Source organism: Embiotoca jacksoni, unplaced genomic scaffold (genome assembly GCF_022577435.1).
Source record: "Embiotoca jacksoni isolate LCO1_2020_lvr unplaced genomic scaffold, fEmbJac1.0.p SCAF_12, whole genome shotgun sequence".
Classification (NCBI taxonomy): domain Eukaryota; kingdom Metazoa; phylum Chordata; class Actinopteri; family Embiotocidae; genus Embiotoca; species Embiotoca jacksoni.
Window position 1 is genome coordinate 16,810,267 of NW_027185252.1, and position 26,430 is coordinate 16,836,696.

A 26,430-nucleotide genomic window follows, 5' to 3' on the forward strand; every position below is an offset into this window, starting at 1 on the left:
GCATCGTACCAGCTGAGTACCAGAATGCTGTAAACCAACTATATACCTTTACTAACTAGTTGTTCATGATAAATAATAGATACATTAAATAGTTAACAGTATCTTTATTCACACCGTTAATTGAACTGTACACGTGGACCGGTGGGGAATGCAGGAAGACGGCCACAGAGGAAGAGAATATCTGCTGCAAAGAGATTCATGTTGTATGTAAAAAAAAACCACAAATATATCTTCCACAATGATCATTTACAGCCAGTAGAGTACGAGATCCCTCCACTGAAACAATTTATGACATAACAGGTTGTGAATAGATGTGCACAGCTTCCAGAAGTCCCACGATGCATCACTCTCCATCCAGGACCAGAACCAGTCTGCCTGAACCCGGCTCCCTGCAGGATGCTCTGAACACCAGGCACAACACAGGCAGCTCCAGAGGAAGGAAAAGGTTGCATAAGTTTGTTGATAAAGACATTTTTTTTTTTTTACTGATTTTGAACGTGTAGAAATAACATTGTTAAAAACCATTGATTACATCACCACGCATAAATTAATCTGTTTAAAAAATAAAGTATTAGAGGACTCATTACATTATGGATTAATGTACCCAAAACAAATATCATTTGCTTTTGATATATAGGCAAATAAGAGTAATGATATTTAACTAATAACACCGGAGTGCACGTAGGTTTTTAGTCAACAGGTGGAACAAACACAGATGAAGTTTGAGAGTTTAAACATGTCTTCCTGTCACTCTTGCTTTTATTAAAAGAGCGATGGACTCTTTCTCTACTGTTTGAACAGTGCTTTTACAGATACTCCACAAAAATAAGTACTTCCAGTTTTATCCCTCATCTTCCTGAGCCATAAGGTGGGCATTCATCTGCCTGGACCTTTAGGGTGAGAAAAGAACAGCATGGCGATCCAAGACAAGGAACTGTTGGTGTGTCCAGTAATCTCAGAGCAGAGACAAGCAGCTCCAGGTTCAGGATACCTGCAGAAACAAGAGCACAACTACGCCAGTGAGGAGAACTGCAAAGAGTCACTGGGACCTCCTGACAACAAGGAATTACAATAATCTAGCTGATGCAGAGGAGCAACTGAACATGTGACACACTGAGAAGCAGAGGGAGAGAGAGAAGCCACAGTTAACTGATGAAGTAGCGGATCTGAAAAACAGCATGTTAAATAAAGTCTAAATAATACTTTTTTTTTTTTTTTTTTTTTTTTTTTTTTATATCAATGTATTCAACAAAAATATCTGATAATGATATCTACTGATGTAAGACTCCTCCCCTTCCCAAAGCAAACCTGGATAAATCTGAAATGATGACATGTTTCTGTTATTTTGTCATTACAGGCGTGCTCCCTACCGACCTACTGAGGTTTATGTCGTGGTGCTGGGATAACTGGGAAAGCACCATCAGGTTGTCTTTCCCTCTTGTGTTGTGCTCTGCATTCACCAAGAGTCCCCTGATGAAGATGGAGGATACTGGATTTAAACCACGCATGTAAATTCATAATACATGTATCTGTTGTCAACCTCCAAAACACTGTCTCTCCAGCTGTACAGACTTTACTATGTTAAATGCCTTGAAAAACCGTGTTGTGATTTGGCAGAATATAAATTAAATGGAATTCAAATTAAATTGAATATCGCAATGTTCTGGAAATGTGTTATTTACTCAGCTATTCATCCCTTGGAGTAATTACTTTTTTTTTTTCTTGAGCCACATAATATGATGTTGTTATGAATTGATTCTGGTGGTCTCCAGTGCAGGTCCGTCTCAGAAGGGCCGTCTCAGGAGGTCCATCTCAGGAACAAAGAGGCAGGTTAGCTGCAGTGAAACTGGTGGTGTAACCAGGTGGGACGGAAAAAGAAAACAAGATAGGAACAAGGAACAGAGAGGTTAGGCCGTCATGTCATAATGTATATATATTTTATAAATACAAGTGTGAGGAAGTATTACAGTTGTAGGATGAGATGGTGACTTACTTTCTGTCAGCGAGCAGCTGATTGGAAGTGGGATTGTGGGGTTAGATGTGTGCTGCTTCACCAGGTGTTGGAGTTGTTCCCACCTGGACGCAGTGGGAGTGGAAGAAGCTGGGATGTGGTGTTGCCCACGGCAACACTCCTTGTGGCTACTGTAGTTTGAGAACCTGGAAAATATTTAAGCATAGTAACAAGAGTTCTTTATGTGCAGCCTTTATACGGGACGACTGTATGTAAACACAACACACATGTTCACATTATTGCTGTACTTTGACCATTAACATTGTAAGATTTCATTGTTCCATAAGTGTGCGAAGCACAATTATTTTTCTTCGTCACTCGCCACTTTGCCAATCACAACAAGAATTGTTGTTTTGATCATTTTTTGTAATCAATATAATAAAATAATCTGACATTGGGCCAGATGACCTTAATTTTTTTTTTTAACAACCTTCAGCAGTGTTTTCTTTCAACAACTTTATTGTACCTACAATGTTTCATCTATCATCAGAGATATTTATGAAGACAAACTAAGAAAGTTACATATCTCATACCTGCATTCTTCCTGCTGCTCAGTGAGTCATGTGGCTGCAGTCTTTTTCTCCACACGGTGCACCTGACATCCAACATCCAACCTGTCAGGTGACCTCGTGTATGATGTCAGTGGTTCTGTCTCTGCTGGTTGGAGCAGACTGCTTTATGAAAACAGAATAGAAAAAGAGAGTGTATCTGTCCAATGAGTGAAACATACAGATGCATATAAATCCAACTTGTCCCCCTGATCTGTAACACAGGAGTCAAACTGGACACCAGAGACAGAAGACAGTGAGTCTCCAACTACTTCTAACCACCTGCATTACAATAGTGGCGATAATAAGAGCGGAGGAGTTGATTTAGTTCTGTAACGACTGCAACATGCACAACGCTGCAGTATATCACGTCAACTCATTATATCACATGTCAGTTTATTACATCACATGTCAATTCATTACATCACATGTCAATTCATTGTCACATGTCAATTCATTATGTCACATGTCAATTCATTGTCACATGTCAATTCATTTTATCACGTCAATTCAAACTTTGAACCTGCTCAGGTCGAGCCGAAAGTCTTTCTCTTCCACTGATGTCCCTCCACCTCCTCCTCCTCCTCCTCCACCTGCTCTCTGCAGCCTCCTGCACATGTAGTTGGGCTCGTTTATCCGGACCGGTACCGGTACATGTAACCGAGAGGGTCGGTGATTGTAACGTTACACTGGAGTACAAAAACAACAACCCTCATTAATCGGGAGGACTAGATCTCCTCTGGTCCATGTTTACCATCACCCCGACATGTAAAATAGAGTTATATATTATAGTTCCTTATCGGAGCTATATTGAGACACATAAAACAATCCCGTGGTTATCGGAGCATGCAGGAGAAGCGGTACGTCCGTGAAATCAGTCCGTCTCCGGTGGAAATTGGTGAAACTATCCTTTGTGAAATGGTCCCTGCAGACCCGGCTGTTGGTGTTAATCCTACCGTCTCCTTTAGCGAGGCTCATCATGAAATCAACCCACCTCTTTTTCCTTTCTTCATCAGTAGGAAATTTAAATAACAATGCAGCGCTGCTTTGGAGGTTCTTGCTTCCAGGAAAGATGAACTTGCGGGTGGAGGGAGACGTCCTGCAGCAGCTAGCTGATGTAAAATAACAATCTGACTACAGCAGGAGTAGAACTGAAGTTGAGTGGGATGACTTCTTATGCAAATGAGCTCCAGGCTTTTATAGCGTTTCACCGTGTGAGAGGAGGAGCCATGCAGAAGGTTATATAAACTGTCTGTGCGGTAGCTCGGTGACGTACTGAAGCTAGATTTTAGCCCCGCCTAAAAAAACCTGAGCTGAAGGCAGATGAAAAACTGTTTAACGGTCTAACTCCACATTTCAGTGCGACAACGTTTTCAAACTTTGCACATGCTTTCAGCAACTCATTTCACACGTATATAATATACTGAGAAGCAAATCTTGGAATTTGCTTTACAGGGTCTTTAAGGACTCTTATCATTTGTGGGGGAGATGGAAAAAACAAGATTGATGTCAGTTTACAAGTTTAAAAAGGTTATTGCGTACGCCGATCAGCAGCAACATTAAAACCACTGACAGGTGAAGTATAAAGTATGATATCAATAAATGCTCCCTTCATATGGATTGCACTGAGCTCTACAGAGAGGTGTTCCTAATATAGTGGTCCTCCTATTTGAATAAATAAGGTTGACAAAATATTAGGAACACCTAATACACAGCACACAGTGCAGTTCAACAGCACCACAAATTACAGTCTCCAAAGTGACTATTTCAATAAATCAACACCTGTCTCAATCAGATTAAACAACAACTGAACATTATAATCCTTATAAAGGAAAGGTTTATTGCTGGACTGTTGTTTTATATTTCGTGCTTCACCTGTCAGTGGTTTAAATGCTGCAGCTGATCACTGTATGTGTGAGCAGCAGTGAAGAAGTCAGATGGAGATACTTTACTTTTCCAATTTGACTCCAATCTTAATGGTTTTGCTTTCCTTTCTAACTAAAACACTGAAGCACCCTTCTCATTTCCATCTCCTGTCGACTGTTAAATGCGGATCACTTGTCACATTCCCTCCCTGTTTTCATTTCATTAACCACTTCATTTCTCTGAGCGCTCGCTGTGACAGATGAGTTCATTGGGGCGACCTCAAAGGAGCAGCTCGTTAACCTCTGACATGAACTCCAGTCAACTGAAGACTGTCGTTTTAAATCTGCTGTCCTGTTTAACCAAAACAAAATTATCAGTGGACTATTATTCTGAAGTTTAAGTTCCTGTTTAATATGTGTGCATACGCAGTATAAAATAGATCACAGAGTGTATAAAAGTTGCAGTCCTCCCTCTGTCTCTGTTTGAATCCATCTTTATACCATACCTCCTCAGAGTGATGTGTTTGTTTGTTTGTTGTATTTGTTATTTCTGTATTCAGTGGCAGACTGTCACAGGTACACTACCTCCAAGCGACACGCAACTGAATGTAGTATCCTGTACATCCTGTTCTCCTTTTCTGGCTAAAGTATTTGCAAGATCAATAAAAAGATTTAAAAGAAGATAATGGCAAGAACCAAAAATAAATAAATAATAAAAAAAAAATACAAAATAAAAGTTGCAGTTCTCGCTCTTTGATCACACAGCAAACACAGGCCTCCAGTGTTGAATCTATCTGGCCTCACATGCCTTCTTGTGCAACAGAGGACAGTTCATGATTAAACCCATGCTGACAGGCGCCTGACATCAGCCAATCAGCAGTGAGGATTTAAACTCAGGCTTGTGCAGGAGCAGCTAAGCAGGACCCACGGCTCGTGTGTCGGATGGATTTATTCCAGCTGCTCTGACTGGCTGCCAAAGCATATCTGCCTGCGTGCAACAGGGAGCTGGAGCTGAACCTCCACTTGTGCATGAAAACACTCTGCAAACATGGTGAGTACACACAAGCTCTCCGGCCGCTCACCGCCTCAGACATCGGCTGACACTCACTCAATGAAACGCCATTTGTTGAAGCTTGATGACAGAGGAAGGTTTTTAGATAGATCAATACAATGCAGTGTCATGTTTGTTGATATGTTTTTGCACGGATGGATGTGTGTGTGTGTGTGTGTGTGTGTGTGTATAAAATTGTTTTATTTGAAGAATGGATGAGGTTTGAACCAGTGGGAGCTGTTTGTGTGCTGCCCAGCCACTCTGCTGATAGAGCAGATTAGAGCGTTGCTATGATACCTGTTGATGTCACTGCTCTGCTCCAGGCTGTGGGTGAGACGTCTGTTTGCCTTGTTGTTGTTTTTTTTTTTAAGCTCATCTGGGGACAAAGCCCTCCGATGAAACCTCCAGATTCACTGACATCCTGTGTGTCTGTGAGGGGATGTTGTGAAATGTTGACAGGGTCCGGACGGCTGAATGAACCCAACTTTAAATCATGTGATTCTGCATCATGTGTCAAGATTAGGAAGCCAGTGACTGACTGACTGACTGACACCCCCTGTCCCCTCCCTCCCTCCACCATCATCATCATCACATACCTTTGAACCAGCTAGTTTTTTTTTGTTTTTGTTTTTTTAAACCCAGAAAGTGGCCTCTCTCATTGTTTCCAGATGGGATCCTGTGCAACCAATCACAGTTTGTGTTTGTGATCTGCCCCTGTTACCTCCTGCTCTGTCCTCACAGGCTGGGAAGATCCAGGGTCTGACTGAGGAGGAGAGGAATCACCTCCTCCCCCTGTTGCGCAGCGCTCAGTGGGTGGAGGTTGTTGGACGGGACGCCATTTATAAAGAGTTTATCTTCAAAGACTTCAATCAGGTTCTAATATTTTATTGTTTTTGACTCGCAAAACCCTCCTGTACATTATTTATATGCACAGTACATGACTGAGTGAGTGCTTGTTTTTTTTTTGGTTTTTTTAGGCTTTTGGTTTCATGTCTAGAGTGGCTATACAAGCAGAGAAGATGGACCATCATCCTGAGTGGTTCAATGTTTATAATAAGGTATGAAGGACCAATAAAGACTTTAGATGTGCACATTTTTTGATAATCAGTGAAAACCATAGAAAACATTACAGCTGGGTTTGAGTTCAGATTGGCTGTCCTTGCTATAGATGCTACAGATTTATTTTTAAGAGCAAAGTGAGATGGGGGGGGGGTGCGAGTACTGGGTTCAGTCACTGGGTTCAGTCACTTCAATCAGAAGACTTCAGGTGGGTTGTGTTAAAGAATTGGGAACTACAACATCTTTTTTGGGGCATTTTAATGACTCTATTTGATTGCAGCAGTCAGGGATTGACAGGTAATGAGGGTAAGAGGAGACTAACATGCAGCAAAGATCAAATCAAACCGGGGACTTCCTGCTCAAGGCCTGTGTGCACGTGCTGCCTGCTGAACCACTCAGCTAGCGGGTCGTTGTTGACGCTGAAAGTTTCCGTGTTTTTTTCCTTTTTTTGTTGTTGTCAGATTTGAATATTGGCATACTGGGTTGACAGTGCTGTGTTTGGTCTACTCTGCAGCTTTCAATTCGGTTGATTTCACCGTTACCGTGCTGCTTACCTTTCCTGCACGTCAACTACTTTTAGTACATTTCAAGTGGTTTTGTCACAAAAACATCAAAGACACTTTTTCATGGCCTTCGCTTCAGCTGACTCATCGCTGCTTATATCATTTTGTGACAAATGACAACCTCAGGTCATTAATCTTTGGGTTCAGAGTACGTCAGTGGAAAGTTTCGAGTGTCAAACATAGTGAAATTCACTTCAGAAAAATAATCGGCCTGTTCTGGTCATGTGAGCGTCATACTCACAGATTTCCCCTCCCTGCTCCATTGTCCTCTGTTCTCAGGTCCAGATCACTCTCAGCACCCATGACTGCGGTGGGCTGTCCCAGCATGACATCACTTTGGCCTCCTTCATCGACCAGGCGTCTCTGATGTGAAAACTGAAATGCTGGAAGTCACGGCTCTTCTGAATATGTGACCTGCAAAACCCAAAGAATAAGAGCTATTTACTGTCGGTTCATTGTGAGACATCCAGCTGTGAGTGTCAGACTGCAGAGGACCCACTGTAGCTGCTACTGTTGGTTTTATACATCAAGAAAAAAAGAGATTAGAAGATGAAGGAAATGGTAAAATCACGTTTAAAAATTAAGATATAAAAAAAAAAAAAAAAAAATGAAGTGATGTCTGAGCAACCATTCCAGTTAATACAACACATTCAGTGGTACATGTGTCCTTCTGTCCCAACTAGTGTCTTATGGGTCAAATGTTTTTATACTGTGTTAATAAAATGTTGTTTTTCTCGTCAGTGTGTTCGTATTGTGACTAAAAACAAAAAACGACCAGATGATCTCCTTGTCAGACTGAATGCATTTTATTGAAAACACAACAAGGCCTGCTGTGGTCAACGCAGCGTGTTAACAGAGTGGGTTAACAGGGTTTGATGAGGACCTTCTTCCAGGAGAAAACATCACGTTTCTGAACTTCCATCTGGTGAATGAGGATGCACTCTTACACGAGCAGAGATACATTCAGTGCCTCACACGTGATGACACAGTGAAAGTCAAGACGGATCTACGATGGAAATGTGATTCGATCCAGTACTCTGATGGTCTTCTCTTCAAATTAACACATTTTAATAAGGGTGCATTTGAGTCGTTATGAAGCCAAACCCATGATATTAGAGAATAACTGTTATGATGACGTGAGTTAAAACACTTATTATTGCTACAATGTGTCGCCACAGAAGAAGAATACAAGCCAGGCAGATTGTATATTTTCTGCGTAGACTTGTTAATAATCTGTTGAAGATTTCTGCCTAAAGAGGAATTTATATTCAAAGTTGGTATTCAAAATAGATTTCTTAGCCAAACAATCATAATTTTGGAGGATAATATTTCTCCACATTTCGTTTTTATTTTTGCACAGGCATGTGTTTCCACACCTTGTCAGCGGGCGGAGAGTTTCAGGATGGGTGGGATGATGATGATGGTACGAGCTTTCACCGTTAGCGGCCGTGTTTTAAAATAAGCACCGACTAAAAGCTGAGAAAATTCTTGCACATGTAAGACGCTAAATACATTCATGTCTAATCTCTTTAAAACTCATCAGGACATAAAAACACAGTTAGTGAAAACACACACAAAAAAAAACACACAAATGAAGTGATTACTGAACACCCAGTGGTCACACAAATGCTTAAATTGCACTAACAAAGCTGATAGACTTTCATTTACTAGTATTCTTCTAATGACTTGAACATCAATATCAGAGCGTTCCCCATTGTTTCACTTCATGAAAGGAAAAGATACATATTGCACAAACATGGAAATCATTTCAACAACATCAGGAAAGCATGTAAAATAAAGAGAACAAGATCCTTTTGGTGTTACAGTATGCATTGTTAAGTTGTCGACCTGTCAGTAAACGTTCCGGCTGAGTGGATATTTACTAAAGTAGTTTCTCCAAAGATAGGAAACTATTGAATTTGTCGGTCTGTGGATCAGAAATCTCCGTCACAGTGGGTCTGTTTCCTCTCTGTCTGTGTATTTAAGAACACTTTATTAGTTAATCAAATGCCCCGACAATGTGACGTCCATCATGTTAGAAATGAAAACACGTCGCCCTGTTAGACCGTGTTTCAGTGGATGAATGAATGCATGACGTTTGCATTGAGTGGAAACTGAGGTAGATTGAATTAGGAGACAATTTAATACAACAAGGTGACGCAGAGACGACTACAACGCAGACGGCCGAGGAAATAATGCGTTAATGTTACAGCAGACCGGAGCTGAAACGAAGCCTCCGGTCCGGCCTGTTAAGATCCGAGACAAGCGACTACGGAGTGGAGATGGTCATAAAACAATCAAAGTGGCTGATAAACTTTGGATTGCCGCTTTCAGAAAACATGAATGCCCTTGTTCTCCTGTCTTTTGTTGAATATTAATGACATTTAAAAGCTCCCACTATCTAAATCATTCTGCCGCTGTCTACAAATCCAACCGTCGATAGAGCACGAACGCAGACGTAAAACAAAAGCAACGTCAAGTGCTGACAAAACACGCGTTCACGCTTAGAGACGAAGTTCGAGCGGAACGTCAGAGCTGCAGTTTCAAGTGATTTACAGATTAACCTGATTATGTTCTCTGCTACGTGATCAGTACATCGGGTTTCATGCTAGAGGGCAGCACAGCGATGCGAACAGGTTCTCAGTGGCTTTGTGTTTTTTTGCCGAGTCATCACAGATGGTGAAGCAGTGACGAGCTGAAATGTTCTGGCATTAAAAAAATACAAATAAAATAACTGAATGGTCTTGCTATGCAATCAGTAGAGATCATGACAGACATGTATTAGAACATAAACCTTAAATTGAAATGAACTTTAAAAACAAAACAACACACACACACACACACACACACACATTTCCACTACATAATTAAAATCAAATTAAAAGACTAAAACTCGTTTGGACCCAGTCATTCTGTCTCTTACAACCGATTTCCATCTAGGCTGTTTAAAATGACGATGGCTTGTGCTTCAAAGATCTTTGCAGATGTTTTCCGTACGGTGTAGTAATGCAAGATAAGGCAACCGTTGTGCGATTAACTCGGAGCTCTGGGGAGGAGGCGAGCGCGTTTCCCTGCGTGCGGCGGCCCGGTCCCAGTTCAGTGGGCTTTGCCGTTGCCGTTCATGTGACTGGTGTTTGATTTGGCCACCTCGGTGCTGTAGAGACAGTCCAGGAAACCTCGGGAGATCTCCGTCACCATGGACCTGTCTGGGATGGACTGGGCCATGCCGTAGATCGCTCCCTGAAACAACAGGAAGACATGAAGGAGTTTTAATAAGTGCACAGAAATAAAGGAAACAACTAAACAGATCTTCTGCCTCAGACAGCAGCAAATATTTAGAGATTTAGAGGTTCAGTGCTGCATTATACATTTCTAGGTGTAACCACTTTTTAGAAGCCCATCTTGACTACTTTCAGGTATTTTCCGACATTTCCCACAATGTCAGATGCAGAAATAAACTGCATCAATACCTTCTTTTAGTTAAAGTGTGGCACAGATGTGACACTTTTTAATGTCTACTGGAAGTGTGTCAAAATCAAAGAGTCTTTTTGTTCTTTTTTTTGTAAAATGAATGTCAAGCATTAACGTTGTAACTTTCAGCTGTGCAAATAGTGCGTTGCTCACAGGCTGTCAGGGGTCCATGGACAACATAATGACGTTGGGACAGACGCTCTCACGCATTGACCCTTTCAACTTCGAGACAACCGTTCAACAACTTAACTAGAAACGGGTGCTTATTGTGTATAACAATAAAGGTTTTGGGTCATTGCCTATGAAAAGATGAAGGCATGCTGGGAAATTCTAAATTTGTTTGTCCAATGACCTCACTCCCTGTCAACTTTGATAACTTGCGTTGACGTCATGAATTTTTGTTCGCAACGGTTCAACCTTTTATCAAGAAGCTCTTTAGCAAATGGGCAAGAAGTTAGCAGCATAGACCAGACTGTTGCTCACAGCTTCAGTCTTTGCAGAGATTATAGTCTGGAAACCCTGTTTGCTATAAGGTTTCCTCCGCGAGGCGGACCAATCAGTGATCGGTTGGGATGGCTAAGTACGTCAATTTTCCGAAGATGGCGGTCAATATTCAGTCCATGATGGTCAATGCTCATTGGTTAAAGGTTGCTCTAATCGTTTTAAAATGAACCTGAGGTCGACACCCATTAGGGTGCAACGATTGGAAACAATCCTTCATCAAGTGTGTTCACGCAGTGAATCTGGGTCTGGTAATTCTCGGCTGTGATTGTGACCTTGTTCAATTTCTTTGTCCTCGGTGTGACCAATGCAGCTAACAAACCTGCCAGGCACAGTGCAGGCTGATGCTGCTGGTGTCCACTTGAATTCACATTTAATACAACAAGAAAAAGAAAAAAAAAGCCATACAGGCCGACGGCATGGTAAAGAGTACAGACAAAGATGAAAATGAAGTTGGTTGTTTCTGATTTAAATGCTGAATCAGCACTTAAATGAGGGAATATTTTCTCCTTTGGGTTCCTCCAACAGTCCACAGACACATACATCAGCTGATTGGAAACTGTGCGGTAAATTGACTGTCGATGTGAATTTTACTTCATGCGGCAGCTCCGTTACAGACTGTCGGACCGTTGAACATCAGAGCAAAGCGGTGAGTTATTGATTCAGAGAACTGACTGGACTAATTTTCTAACTTTGTCCTGTGTGTACACAGTCCGGTCTCACTCACCATTCCTGTGGTTTTCTCTTTGGGGTTCTTCATGATGATGGCGACCTGCTCTTTGACCTCACGAATGAATTCGTCGGCTACCCCCGGCTGGGTGTGCAAAACTGTGCAACAAATGTGGATGCTGTGAAAGAGGACATCACGCAGTTGTGAGTATTTGAACAAAATTTAAATCCATCAAATGAATGTTATTTGTGTTGCATCGACCTGGACGGGTACTGCAGGGTGTTCAGATTCCAGCCCTTTGATGTCAACGCATTAGACAGACGGAAAATATCAAAAACATCCGAGCCGATCGCGACCACTGACACCTCTGGCTCCCCGAACACAAACACTCCTTTTATCTTGCGGATTCTATCAAGAAGAAAAAAGATAAATAAATCTCAGAGGCTTAAATTATGGTTTAAGAGTTCTCATATTGTTATTAACATATGACTTTTGTGCGTCCTACTGTGTTGTGATCTTGCGTGCGGTGCTGATGATCTTCTTGGTGGCATCCACGTATCCGTTCTCTCCCATGTGCATCATGGTCGCCCAGCAGGCAGCGATGATCCCTCCCGGCCTGGAGCCGGCCACAGAGGGCGAGGCGTAGATTCCCCCCTGCCAGTCCGGAGCTACGAAGTACTGGTACTGACGGTACTTCTTATCACTGTAGAGGATCACGGAGGAACCTTTGGGGGCGTAGCCATACTGGAGAGAAATGTGACAAACAGACAGATTCAAACAAGGATGTCCAGTTCAGATTAAATGATACATTACGTTACGATACTTTCCAACACTTATTGCATAAATGAGACTACATTACAGAGCTGAAAAACTAGCAGTGTATACAAGCTTAAAAAACTAAATATTGTCACCCTCATGGTACAATGTTTAAGGCTGCATGAACTTGAATGTTTAGTTTTTTAGTAAGAGAAAGAATAAAACAAGAGAAACTAAATAGCAGAATTGTTGATCTGAAGGGAATAAACCGCCACTCCTTACCTTGTGTGTGTCTGCGGAGATGCTGGAAACGCCTTTTACCGTGAAGTCAAACGGGGGGAGTTTGTAACCGGCCTTGGCCATGAAGACGATGAGAAAACCGCCCAGACAGGCATCCACATGCAGCGGGAGGTTGTAGCGAACGGCCAGCTGGAAACACACGGAGGGAAAGTTTCAGGGATTTAACTTCCCCGTTTTCATTTCAGAAACTATTTAAAAAGGAAAAATCTTCTACTTCTGACCTTGGCTACTTCCTCAACGGGATCCATGATTCCATGAGGAAACTGCGGCGTGGAGCAGACGAGCATGGCCGTGTTTTTGTTGATGTATTTCTTCATCGCCTGAAAAGAGAGCAAACAATGTGGGAATAATGCACGTCTTATAAATAGCAGTCAATTAGCACATGCTGCCCGCGCATGTCGGATTCTCACCTTCACATCTACTTTCATAGTTTTCTTGTCGAGGGGAATGTGAATGAGCTTCATCCCGAAGTAATGTGCTGCTTTGTCAAAAGCTGCGTGGACGCTCATCGGTGCAAGACTGCAGAAGTTGGAGGGAAAACGCAAAAAATTATTTTACGACCGTCTCCGTAAAAACAAAACCTGGACACGGCCTCGTGTCTTATAAAGCTCATCTTACATTTCAGGGTGTTTGACGCCTCGTTCGTACGCCATGTCTCTGTAGGCCTTGCAGGCCATCAGGATGCTCTCAGTTCCTCCTGAAGTAACCTGCACAAAGTGGAAGAAAAGATGCATCAAACTAAGTCCACCAACCGTGTACTGGCTTGTATGTTTCCTGTGCATGTATTGTTTGGTTAGATTGTTCTATAATTCTGCATAGATATGACCTAAAACATTATCAGTCCTAAAAGAAAAAAAAAGAGAACATAATTAACCAAATGAGGCAGAAATATTGTACTTGCTCATTTGTTTATCAAGACAAAATATTCAATATTACACATCTGTGAGTGGTAAAAGTATGTGAACTTCGAAGATGAGGCGTTCATTTGAAGTTGAAATTAAGAGTTTAATCAATGGGATGACAATCGAGTGTGAATGAGTTCCCCGTTTCATTTAAGGAACAGAAATCTATCAAAGTCTGAGGTCCACAACATGTTTGTTGAAGTGTATCACGGCACGAACAGAGAAGATTTCCTCCAAAAAAGGGTTGTTGATGCTCTTCAGGGTGGAAAAGGGTATAAAACCGTTTCTAAAGAATTTGGGCTTCAGCAGTTCACAGTCAGAGTGTACATAGTGTACAAATGAAGGAAATTCAAGTCCATTGTCAGCCTCCCCAGGAACGGGAGACCAACAAAAGATAACTCTGAGTACACAGCGGTTAATAGTGCATGAGGTCAACAAAGGAACCCAGGGTAACTTCTCAGCAACTAAAGGCATCTCTCACATTGTTAATGTTCATAAGTCCACCGCCAGGAGAACAGTGAACAACATGTTTGCATGGCAGGTTGGATACAGAAAGCTCCATTATGGACAGATGGGACCAAACTACGGCTGTTTGGTTTAAATAAGAAGTGTTATGTTTGGCGAAAGGAAAACACGGCAGTCCAGCATAAGAACTTCATCCCATCTGTGAAACAGGGTGGTGGTAGTATCATGGTTTGGGCCTGTTTGCTGCATCTGGGCTGGGACGGCTTTTCATCGTTGAAAGAAGAACGAATTCTGAATTACACCAGCGAATACCAAAAGAAAAATGTCAGGACATCTACTGTAAACTGAATCTCTAAAGAAATGAGTTATAAAGCCAGAAAATAACTCAAACAAGTTATTCTGCAAAATAGGAATACAGTTCATGTTTCAAAGTCCTGATCTTAATCTATTAGAAATGTTGTGGAGGGACCTGAAGCGAGCGGTTCATCTGAGGTAAACAATCAACTTTCCAGAGTAGAAGAAGAAATTCCTCTTCGCTGATGTGCAGGACTGATTGATAAGTTGACTGTAGGTGTCACACCAGACAATAAAAGCAAAGGTTCACATACTTTTGCCATTCATAGATAGGTAAGAAGTCAAATATTTCTCTTCATCTACTATCTATCTACTTTCTAGTATCTATCTAGTACTCTATTCTCAAGGCTTCTCAAGCGGTTGTGTGTGGGGACTTACTGTCCCACAGGAGTTCGGTCCACCGCGGAAAAGTGTGCAAGACATTCTCACAACCTCTGCCTCCATCTTCCTCACGCCAGGAAAGATGTCGGGATGAAGAGGGTTGCTCCACGCAAAATCTCCATATACCTGAAGAACAAACGCAAAAATGAATGCGCTACAAAAGAACTACAAATTTTCATTTACTCTAGTTATTTACAGTGAGTCATGAAGAAAAACAAAAACCCGAGATTTAAAATAATGAAAAGTAACAAAAGTCCGACTCTGTGCTGCTGATTGTAACCAACAGTAAAATGTATTCAAGCTCGACCTCGAGTTGTTCGTGTTCGGAATAGCAAAGTCCAGACATGTATACAGACGCATACCTTCACCAGGAGTTTAGTCAGTGATTCATCCCCCCAGTACACTGCTCCAGAAACACAGCCTTTCTCCCACTGCACCTCATCTGCAACGACACATCATGCCTTCAGAAATCTCTGCCTTTCATAAAGACATTTCTTTTCAAGAGAAAAAAAAAAAAGACGACATGTTTTTCCTATCAGGAATAAAGATTAGAAAATAACATTCAGGAAGATAACACAGAGGAGGCTCATACTTACTCAAGGTTTCATACTCTCTGATCTTGTCCATGACTTGGCTCTGAGCCAGACCTTTAGAGGGCAGCTTTGTAGTGTAGCTCATCCCCTCCTTCAGAGTACACAGACTGACAGACATGTCATCCAGAGCCTTGTTCAGCTGCTTCTGAATCTGATATAAAGAGAAGAATGAGTTACTTCATGGGCATCAGCTGTCAGTAAAAACAACAGAGAGGAAAATCATCAGTGAAGTAACAGTGTGGCCGACTGACCAGAAGTAACCACACATTATCACCACCGGGTGATGTTAAGTATGGCAAAGGTCTGAACACCACCACCACCACCGCCGCCACCGCCTCTTGGATATGCAGTCATCCAAGAGTGACTCATGAGAGCCTCAGACAACAGAGTCAGTGCTTGTTGGGACAAAGAAGGAAGAGATTTACCGCTGATACTTACTGTCACGCCAACAAAGGGGATTTTTCTGATGATTCGAAAGCACTGCTTCTTGATTCGGGATGTGAGACCTATTAGGCAAAGAGACGAGGCAGCAGCTGTGGTGAAACGCAGGCGCACATTCAACCACAAACTATTAAACAGCTGACTGGGGTCTGCAGTCACACGTCAAGACGAGACGTGCTCTGAGAAACCGGAGGCGTATTCATGAGGTATTTTATTCTGACCATGGAAGGACTGAAGCCTCGTTGTCACCTTTCACGCTCTCTGAAGTGAAGTAAGATGAGTGCTGTTGAATTGAACCACTGATTGGTTGATAGAAGATCTAGAAAGTCTTGTTGATTGAAGGTTTTTCTCAGACAAACACACAAGTACTGCACTTTCATATGCTAAATGCAGAGTAGCAGGGAAAGACAGGTTTCTATAAAAATGATACTCACTCAACGGCTGAGACCAAATTTTGAGATAACATACAGTCGATTAGAAGATGTTAAAACACATATTAAAGTCGTTCCAAGTTATGGAACGAGCTGCCTGAGGAAATAAGGTCTGCAGAGTCAGTGACATCTGTTAAGTCTCTTCTTAAAACATACTTTTATCGGAGAGCCTTTGCTGATTTTAGTGATCAATTCTTATTTATTTTATAAGTTCACTGTGTTGTTAAGACTTCTCAGAATTCACTTGTTGTTTTGTTTTAATGGCTTATTTTATGTAAAGCACTTTGTAACTGAAGTTTAGAAAAGTGCTATAGAAATAAAGTTTATTGTTATTATAAAAAAAAGAATGTGATTACAAAGTACAGTGTGGGAGCCAAACTCTGCTAAACTACACTGTGAAAGTGGCCAAATGTGAGCACGGACTCCAAAAGCTCTGTGACTGTTAGCCGACTTCATGTGTTATCGTCCCTGATTGAGACTCCTTCTTTGTACTCGAGCGTCATGTGTGAAAGATTACTTTCTTGTTGGAAGAGGAAGCCTTTGACCCACACCGCTCCCAGTGTGGTGATGACCGACACGCCGATGATCTGCCACGGCTCCAGGTCCCCGCAACGGGAGTTGACCTGCCGTCGGCCCTCCTCCAGGTACAGCAGCACCATCTCCTTATACACCTCCAAGGCACTCTGGAGAGAGAGAGACACACACACACACACACACACACACACACACACACACACACACACACACACACACATTACAACATGTTGAAGTGTCAGCATTTAAATTTGAAGGAAGTCATAAGACTCTTACGTCACTGTAAATTAGTGTCCGACCGACACTGGACTTTTAGGGCCAAGGTTGATATCAATATTAGGAAGTAAAAATAAATTCCAGTTTTGAAATATCAAGCAAAATGTGTTCCTCAAACACTTGAGAGAAAGATATGTAATGGAGGAAGGATATCTTACACTTTAACAATAAACTTTATTCTCTAAAAAAAAACCAGCAGGGAATTGAAATGGGGAACTTCACTGAGAGTGTAATTATCATAAATAACTATTAAACAAAACTAATTGAACAATTTCTAAATTACCCAAAGCATCTTTTTCTGCATTGGGGTCTGTAAAAGTATCGGTCAGCCTCTCTGCATGTTAGAAATCTTTTCTCATGATTATGTTTATACGTAAGCTGCTGATGAAACTCCATCATTACTATTTTATTTCAAAGCGAGGCAATAATTCTACTTCAGTTCATTTTTATGAGACATTCTCAAAGATTTATACATCTGCAATACATGCAGATACACATACATCAAATTACAGTAATAACTCAGCATATTAGCTCATAAAATACTGCAACTCAGGCCCTAAATCTTCATATGCAACACGATTAATTCAGTCAGGCATCTAAAAGTACAGTTCAAGAATTCTGACCAACAGTGAAGTAGAAATGTTCTCGAGCGTGACTGACAACACATGAGAAACAGGAAACATGTGTTTCATAAAGCTTTTTAAAGGCAGGTAACTTTCCCCAGCACGAGAACATGCGGAAGTAATCACTGAAGTAGCTTCAATAACAGCTCGAGGTGCTCGGGTACGTTTAAATCTGGTTAGAAGTCAGTTAAAGTTGAAGTACTCACATCAGAAGACATTGTCACACCTACAGAGTGTTTATTCCCTCTCTCACTAAAACCCTGTCAGCGCTTCCTCTGACTGTCACTGGGCTCTGTGTTCCCCAGGTGAGAGTAAGAGGAGCTCTCAGCCAACCTGCGACGATCACCGAGACTCCTCCCACCACCGAGACTCCTCCCACCACCGAGACTCCTCCCACCACGGAGCTGGCAACACAACACATCCAGCCGAGGGGATGTTTTGCAATCAGTCATGATCGGACAAGACAGGAAGTTTGCCTGTTAGTACGCAGATCTCTGAGTGTTGTTCTACATCTACGCCTTATATCATAAAAAAAATTCAAATAATGTCAAAAATCTGAGTTTTCACAGCCTGAGAGGATCCAAGTGAGTCTTAAGCTGCAGCAATATCACAGTAAAACACCCATCAATTTTTACATCACGTTATATTTCATTTAGCTGACGCTTTTATCCAAAGCGACTTACAATAAGTGCATTTCAACCATGAGGGTACAAAACCCAGAACAACAGGAATCAAGAAAATACAATTTCTTCAAGAAAGCCAAACTACCAAGTGTTATCAGTAAGTGTCATTTTAAGTGCTACTAAAGTTTTACTGTTCAAGGTAAAGTCGGAAGAGGAGTGTTTTTAGTTTGCGGCGGAAGATGTACAGAGTTTCTGCTGTCCTGATGTCAGTGGGGAGCTCATTCCACCATTTAGGAGCCAGGACAGCAAACAGTCGTGATTTAGTAGAGTGTTTAGCTCAGTGAGGAGCAACAAGCTGATTGGTAGAAGCAGAGTGGAGGGAGTTGGCTGGGGTGTAAGGTTGGACCATGTCCTGGATGTATGCAATTTCATTACATAAGTGCAACTAAATTGTCAAATCATCTTTGTCTCTCCCACTTCGGGGATTTTATGGCTCAATAGCTGGCAGTTTGACAGCAGGACTCTCCAACTCAGCCACAATCAGATGAAGAAAGCTTAAAGTTCAAAAGACAACATCTTAAGTAATCACAATCAGTGCCGCCTGAAATAAACATCATATAATGGCACAATTCTGCAAGTGGCCCCTTGTGCAATGGAAACGCTGCTTATTATGTCACAGGTGTCTCAACGTTTGCTCCAACCTGTGAGGATGTGAGGTGTTACTATTATTATTATTATTATTATTATTACAGTTGAATCACACAAAGCAGTTGAAGCTCAGATGAAAGGTTTTTTTTCCCAGTAAATCTTAAGTGGAGGTCTGAGCTGCCAGTAAGCCACAGGAGTCCCCCGCCGTCCACGCCACCCCACCCCACCCCACCCCACCACGCCTGGACAACAGCTGCCATACCTGCCTGTTCGAATAACGTGTTCTCGTTCAGGTTTGGCAGGATCAGCTGCAGAGAGCCGACTGGGACGCAACGGAAAAGAAGCCGTGAACAAATGTTGGACGGGCGCCTTGACTTGAGTTTTCATAACAGGTAAAGTATGTCATGTAGAAAAGTACCAAGTGCCTGCGTGATCTCTGCCATGTATCAGTCATAAAGAAAAAGATTAAGCGATGTTATCTACCATCGCTGCAGAAGACAAGTGTGCTCTTTCAGATAAGGACCTCTTTCTGTTATCCAACACATTTTCAGTCTACATTTCACCTTCAGGTCCGCCCACACTTCTCCAAACCATTCAGTGCTATCTGTCCGTCAGGAAAACTTACACCTACACCACACAAAGGACTTTCGTGCCAGTATTGTCTGACTCTTGTTAACCAGTGGACGCCCGTTCCTTTTCTCCCCCCATTACAACATTTGACTGACTATTCTGTAAGGAGACCTTTTGTTGTCTCCGAGGGGAGGACATGTTCTCATGGAAATGTACTGGGTATGAGGTGGTTGCTCTTGGATACATCAAAGGAAAACTGACTGCAGAGTCGCACAACATCACCTCGGCTGTGAGTCAAAGAGACATGAAGAGATCAGGAAATAATTACAGCTGGAAAGTTGACTCAAACTTTGAGTCTTTGCCCTGGCAGCAGATCTGTGTCAGACGAGCTGTCCTCCAGTGATGAGTCTTTTTGTCTGCAGCAACAAAAAGTTGATTGTGCACCTTTAAGGAAAACCCAACAAATGTTAACAGCCCCCCCCATCCCCCTCCCCTCCCCCTGAGGGTAACGCTTTGTTGAAACTTCCTGCAGGTTTATGTTGTGCAGGATCTCTAATTTTAAACAGTGGGTGCTACAATAAACAATAGGAGGGAGCTTTAAAGCATATGCAGAGGAAGTACCTCATCAAAACAAGGAGTCACATTTTGACTTCACGGCAGCCCCACATGAAACATCACGTGTGTGGGTATACATGTATATTTCACTTCAGACATGTGTGGGTGTCTGAAAACATGAATGTCCCATCTCAGGGGGGGCGAAATGTTTCTTCACAAAAAGCCTCAACTGAGTAGCGTAAAGCTGTGGTAACAAGCCTCGCTGTTGGACGCATTGTTTGTTGAATCGGGGCATCACTCGGAGAAAAACAAGTCGGGTCATTACCTAACTTCACTTTTGATAAACAAGTCTTCGCCCCCTCGAGCGTCTTGCAGCAGCACTGTCATCGTCCCGCGAGCCACACCGGATGTAACGTGACAAAACGGAATAAAGTGAAGCGGCACCTACCCAGTAATCCATGTCGACGAGGCAAACCGTCACCGAAAGTCCTCTTTTTTGTGTCTGGTTCTCGGGCAAAGTCACCTCCGACGGTCTGCTTCGAGTCCTCGGCTCTCATCTACATGCTACTATCAAACACAGCAGCAAGCTAACTCTGATTCAGGAAGCAACTGGCTGCGCGCGCACTGCGCTTGTTTGGATCTGGCAACAGTTCGCTTTGAAGTGTTGCTCTTTGTGTGGCGGCGCGCGCGCTTTGCAGATCTTCTATCGAACCGGCGGCGTCGCACGTTTTCACGCGCACAACTGGACGAGTTAGTGCTGCGTTCAAAGGCTCCTCGTGAAAGCCACTACCGGTCGTGTGAGCGCATTTGATAAGCAGGGCGAACGACCAGGAGTTTTGGAAATACTGGAGCTACATTCAGTCCCACCCGCCCCCAGAAAAGTTGTATTCTTTAGATTTTATTCTCTAAACTATTTTCATTGTATTTATCCATCTTAATGACAATTAAGTTTGTTCAAATAGTTTTAATAAAATTTTAATTTGTAATGTAACACAATAAATATTTAAGCCACCCATTTCATGAAATGCTTGAAAGTAAGATACATTTTAAAATTTGGGGACCAGATTACCAAAGCTAAAACTTTCTAAGAAAAAAAATTAAATACAGCGGAGGGTGTTATTGTTGTGAAAGAAAAGCGATGTCTGAAGTGACAGCGATGTATCTGGGAAGTTCTGGATCGTTTAAAATGGTGGTAATCCTGTGGCATATTCATATTTACACCTGTGTTGAGAGGTTCACCTTTATTCTACTTATAATTTCGATATCTTCGATATTCATGAAGGCATCATTCGGTTTACTTTTGTAATGAGGTGAATGTAGTTTTCTTTCTGGGAGTGAAAACAGCGCCACAGAGCTGCCGAGTACTGTAACTACATATCCAACAACAAGACGATGAAGAAACATACATTTTTGAGACAATAACGCAGCCGGTAAACACAGGGTAGCTGGGTGTGACATGATCTCCTTATACATACAGGTTTAAGTTTACTACATAGTAATAAATCACCCAGAATGATTTGAGGATCATATTTTCATCATAAACACATATCATAGCCTACTCGTTTGCAAAATTATCAAAATTAAATTGATATCTTGAATACCGTTCTTTCTCCAAAACTGCACTTTTAAACTAATTACAATTGTTTGGTATTTTAATATGGAGGATATAACTATTTTGATTGGATTGCTTCTCTCAAACAAATAACCCACTTTAGCTAATGTCCCTCGTTGTGAATTACTATTGTGAAAAAAATGGAAATGATTTGCTGTTTAAAGTTAAAGGGACCTGACAGCATGTCTTCACCAGTTAGTTCGACTAAATTCATACGTGTTTAAAATGAACAAACTGAGTTGTAATGCAAAAATTAAATAATATATTAAATTATGTCAAATACTTCAGTTAAAAGCAGCTGTATTTCACTTGAATCAAATAAAACTTTTCAAATTAAAAGCTACACTATAAATAATACAATTATTTATAGAAATTTATAAAAATAAAAAAGTATGCTAATTTCCCTGATTAAATAATACATTTATGAGTAAATATTACCTAAATGTTATACTAAGTATTTCATCAATTTGGAAATAATTCACATTTTCTCTTTTATATCTACCAAGAGCCACTAATTAACACAAGCAGCATCGTAAAGAAGCTATCAGAAACAAAGAAAAAAACCCCATTCTGCAGTAGTTTAGGGTTTGAAAAGGGGCGACAAGCAGCCACAGCCCTATTTGTGCTTAAAATCTCCAATCTTTACAAAAAGACAAACTGTCCCCAAAGGACAGCTATTCCACTGTAATTGGTGTACACTGTCTTCAAAAGCTGGGGTGAGAGGTACAATGCATTGCCTGTGAAAGGAAACTCCAAAGCACATTAAAAGTGAATTACTTCTTGTGCAAAGTGTGGTCGGGGTCATGCTGGTCACGACGCGCGCACCTCTCCAAAAGCGCACACGTCTCCAAAGGCGCACTCCATACTTTCTGAAAGGCAGTCACATTGTTGGAGGGTCTCACAAGAGGTGTACATATGGCATCCGGGTTGCAATTAAATGTTTTTAAGATGTTTTTCCTTTCTTGAAGAAGTTTCCTTTTCCTTTTTTTCTCTCCCAGCAGCTCTTTGCCAGAAAGAACAAGAGGAGGGGGGCACATTGAATGGCTTCGCTGCGAGTTTGGGATGACAACAATCTGGTCAGCGAGTTGTTGGACTTTGATTGTCCCCTTCAAAACGTCCTTCAAACAAAAAGCTGAAGACGAAAATAAAGCCCCACCTGGTACCTCTGTTTGCTAAAATAATAATAAATAGATTTCGTTTAATAAATAAGCAAAAGAAACTGTAAAGTGAAGTAGTAGAGGAAGTATTAATCAGGAGCATCGGGCAGGTATCACCTGCTCCGGAGCTTGCTCAGTTTATTGTTAAATATTGTTAAATCACTTTTCGTACCAAGTCTGCTCCGATATCTGCCATTTCCACAGCAACTGGGGGCTTATGTTTGCCTATACTTTGCATAACAAGCAGGACACTACAGCACACTGATAAAAAAATCAAGGAGAGACTGACAACTTCAAATCTGCACCTGTCCACGATATCCGAATATGGATTTGGCATCAATAACTATTTGTAAAGTGGTACTATTCAGTTTACTTTAGACTTTTCGTACCTTTTATAGCAGCAAAGCACCGTCTCCTATCTCACTGGTGTATTTGTCCAGTTTATTGAAAGCATATGGTTATCAGATTGTTCCCAAAATACATATTTAGACAGAAAGTTAAGGAGAGCTTTTTGTGATCCTTTGTTGGCAATTGTAAATCATGTTTGAGCTCTGCCGCACTCCCCCCTCCCCCCCCCACCAAAGCTAAAACGTGTATGCATATCACAGACACATTTTATTAATCTTTTCATGTCTGAAATCAATGTTGTATAACAAGAAGGTAACGCGCCACTAAGTTTTGGCATAATTGGACAATGTTTTGGAGATGTCTTAGCGCATACATATAGGGTCACATTACAGAAGAAATTGAGCTTTTATTGTTGCCACACACAAAAAGACCCTTTATACTATCAATTCACACAGCAGGTTCCACCTTTTCAAATCCTTTTTGTTAGTTGGTCCAATGCGTAATTGTCTTTGTGCGAATACCGGAGCTTTGCGCTTTAACGCAGCAAGAAAATGTTTATCCAAATACGTATGCCATTAAAAAATAAATGTTCTTTTATATAAATGACATTGTGTGAGTTAACGAAGATTTAACCTATTCTTTAAGATAACCCAATACGGCAGTATTCAAGTGAGGATCAACTCGGAACAACAACTCGTCAGTCATACTAAGTCATGCGATAAGCGCTCAATCACCACAATCACAAACTGTATGCTTAATAATAAACAAGTTATTCAAAAATAATCGCAGACATGTTGTTTCTTTTAATCTAGGTTCCTAGTGCTGTGTTGCACATGAGTTTTATATTTGAAGTTAGTGTGCGAAGTTACCATGACCATGGTAAGACGTGCCAATATTTGGAGTGCGTAAAATGTGGCATTACAAGCACCATTTAAGGTTAGTGATCTGATAACATTTGCAAAAGAAAACTCAAACATTTTGCTAAAACATATTTCAGGAAAGAAGTGCAGTGATAAGTAACAGTCAATACAGTATGTACCATAATTAAATAGCCTTTGCGCATACAATAAGGCAACCCGTCTAATTGAAAGGCACATTAACATAAAGACATTATAACAAGTGACAATAGTAATAATTAATAATAATAATAATAATAATAATAATTATCACTGGCCTTAAAAGCTTCCAGAGGAGCTGAAAACTAACCATCTAAACTCGTATACCAGATCATTCGGAAATGCGTAAAAAGATGTTTCTATTGTATATGAATGTATATTTGGTTTATGTGAGCCTTCTGCTTTTAATGCTTGGAACACTGACATCTCACTTTGGCATCAGAAACAAGCGTGTCGCACCACTGAAACCCCAAGATATAGAAAAGTTTACAATACTTATTTCTATCGGGGCTCCCAGCGTTTAATCTGAGATCAAGTATAGTGACAGCATGGCCGACAAGGTGTTAATAAAGAATAGTAAACAGTTACAATACGATCCTCAGACCCAGCAGTCGGCCTGAATGCTCCCTGATTTTAAAATATTCCTCCAGACAGACTTTTGGAAATTGATGCCCGATTTTAATCTCAAATTTAAAACAAATTAAAAATACATTTCACTATAAAACCCAATTATTGCCAACCTGGCATCCATCTGGGACATCTTACCTATTTGATTGAATGTTACAAAGAATACACAAAGACGTAGAGCACTGTGAAGAATGAGGGAGAGAGGGAGAGGGTGAAGGACACGCTGCCTGGAAGCTGATTGGCCACTTGACGGGCGCTGTTGATTCAGGCGTCCATGGTGCAAATAGATAAGATAAAGACCATATAAATTGACAGAGATGCGCATCCATCCCTCACTGTCAGCTGCACATGTTCACTGTCTGCTGCTTCCAGCCAGAAGAGAGGACGACCGCCTGTCTCTTTACCCAAGTTTCACCCGTTACCAGTGCAGACGTAAGTGCAAATATATCCATCCAGCTGAAGGTTTTATCTGCCGTTTGATGTTTCCCAGACATACTTTCGAGATAGTAGTGCAGTTACAGATTCTGAATCACTTGAATATTTAAAGAGGTGAAATCCTGCTCCTCAAATACGTGAAATTCTTAACATTTCGAACCATTTTTGAGTTTTATGGAAAATTTATGAAAGTTTATTTTTAGACTCGATTATTGCAGATTTTTGTAAAATACTTATAAGAGCTCTTTATGTTGTTACGCGTCAGCTTTGGTTATATATAACTTGATTCGTAGAAATCTGTCTATTTGCACAGGATGTCCCCTAAAGTGAGGTGTACCCCCGATTATCTCCGTGCGTCCAGGGATGCCGTGACGCTCTGCAGGATTTCTCCAACACTCCGCAACCCCGTGAGAGAAGCAGGCGACACTTCAGGAGACTCCGGCGAAGATTTGCCTGGAAAACCGCTAACTGTTATTGAAGCCCCCTCAGTGAAACATCCCAAATATAGATGCGAGCAGTCTGGACATCGGGGCAGGCGCAGGATGAAGGCAAACGACAGAGAGCGCCACCGGATGCACAACCTGAACTCGGCTCTGGACGCGCTGAGGAGCATCCTGCCGGCGCTGCCCGAAGACGCCAAGCTCACCAAGATAGAAACTCTGCGCTTCGCCCGCAACTACATCTGGGCTCTGACCGAGACCCTGCGTATGGCCGACCAACACGGCCACGCGCCAGACTACCTGCCGGTGGCGTCAGAGCTGAGCAGCCCTGCAAGTGTTTCATCTGCTGAGTGGGACTCCGTGTCACCTGCGGAGTCTGGTTACTGGACCTCTGCTGATTCTGGCCCCAGAAACTCTTCAACAGCTGTCAATGAGAGGAGATGTGCAATCTTTACAAGAGACGAGTCCAGCGCCGTCCCGGTCACCTTTTATTTCAAATCACTGTGTGGTGCAAATGATCTCAGACACACGTGGCACTTCTGACTTTTTATGATAAAATGATCATGTAGATTTTTTTGTAAAGGGTGGAAATGTTTCAGGCATTTAGGTCTCGTGATGTCACAGCAGGTGTTTCCCCCCCCCCCCCCATCAATCAACGTAAAACACCTGCAGTGACGTCACCAATTGAAAATCCCAAACGTACTGAAATGTAACAAGCTTGTTG

General features: G+C 41.7%; 3 protein-coding genes and 1 long non-coding RNA gene across 6 annotated transcripts; 2 read left to right on the forward strand and 2 right to left on the reverse strand.

Moving 5' to 3' along the window:
• Positions 1-107: 107 nt before the first annotated feature.
• LOC138195021 (uncharacterized) lies at positions 108-3,694 on the reverse strand. Of its 2 annotated transcripts, XR_011177982.1 has the most exons (5): positions 3,554-3,694; positions 2,545-2,685; positions 1,994-2,157; positions 1,711-1,846; positions 108-1,470 (listed from the first exon to the last, which is right to left on the reverse strand). It is a non-coding gene; the product is annotated as an uncharacterized lncRNA (long non-coding RNA). The 2 variants fall into 2 exon arrangements; XR_011177981.1 differs by lacking the exon at positions 3,554-3,694 and having other exon boundaries at positions 2,545-3,009.
• Positions 3,695-5,350: 1,656 nt separating this feature from the next.
• Positions 5,351-7,837, forward strand: pcbd1 (pterin-4 alpha-carbinolamine dehydratase/dimerization cofactor of hepatocyte nuclear factor 1 alpha). The gene is made up of 4 exons (XM_069145170.1): positions 5,351-5,475; positions 6,217-6,348; positions 6,453-6,533; positions 7,377-7,837. The coding sequence occupies exons 1-4, from the start codon at positions 5,473-5,475 to the stop codon at positions 7,467-7,469; spliced, it is 309 nt and encodes a 102-aa protein (XP_069001271.1). The 5' UTR covers positions 5,351-5,472; the 3' UTR covers positions 7,470-7,837.
• Positions 7,838-7,879: 42 nt separating this feature from the next.
• On the reverse strand, positions 7,880-20,777 carry sgpl1 (sphingosine-1-phosphate lyase 1). 2 transcript variants are annotated; one of them, XM_069145168.1, is made up of 14 exons: positions 20,640-20,777; positions 16,880-17,045; positions 15,929-15,996; positions 15,494-15,641; positions 15,260-15,339; positions 14,895-15,023; positions 13,414-13,502; positions 13,206-13,314; positions 13,017-13,115; positions 12,778-12,924; positions 12,245-12,483; positions 12,001-12,147; positions 11,797-11,917; positions 7,880-10,337 (listed from the first exon to the last, which is right to left on the reverse strand). In XM_069145168.1, exons 1-14 carry the CDS (start codon positions 20,649-20,651, stop codon positions 10,194-10,196), a joined length of 1,698 nt encoding a protein of 565 aa, XP_069001269.1. In that variant the 5' UTR covers positions 20,652-20,777; the 3' UTR covers positions 7,880-10,193. The 2 variants fall into 2 exon arrangements, with proteins under 2 accessions (XP_069001269.1, XP_069001270.1); XM_069145169.1 differs by lacking the exon at positions 20,640-20,777 and adding an exon at positions 18,002-18,064.
• Positions 20,778-25,580: 4,803 nt separating this feature from the next.
• Positions 25,581-26,249, forward strand: neurog3 (neurogenin 3). Its single transcript, XM_069144127.1, has one exon. The coding sequence runs from the start codon at positions 25,581-25,583 to the stop codon at positions 26,247-26,249; it is 669 nt and encodes a 222-aa protein (XP_069000228.1).
• Positions 26,250-26,430: the final 181 nt, after the last annotated feature.

Bases quoted from the DNA above. Each gene is read 5' to 3' on its own strand.
- pcbd1 (XM_069145170.1), top strand. The intron at 6,349-6,452 runs GTTCTAATATTT...TGGTTTTTTTAG, and splicing joins TCTTCAAAGACTTCAATCAG to GCTTTTGGTTTCATGTCTAG. The intron at 6,534-7,376 runs GTATGAAGGACC...CTCTGTTCTCAG, and splicing joins GGTTCAATGTTTATAATAAG to GTCCAGATCACTCTCAGCAC.
- neurog3 (XM_069144127.1), top strand. From the start codon at position 25,581: ATGTCCCCTAAAGTGAGGTGTACCCCCGATTATCTCCGTGCGTCCAGG.
- sgpl1 (XM_069145168.1), bottom strand. The intron at 13,315-13,413 runs GTAAGATGAGCT...CAACTTCTGCAG, and splicing joins GGCGTCAAACACCCTGAAAT to TCTTGCACCGATGAGCGTCC. The intron at 13,116-13,205 runs GTGAGAATCCGA...CTCTCTTTTCAG, and splicing joins CTATGAAAGTAGATGTGAAG to GCGATGAAGAAATACATCAA.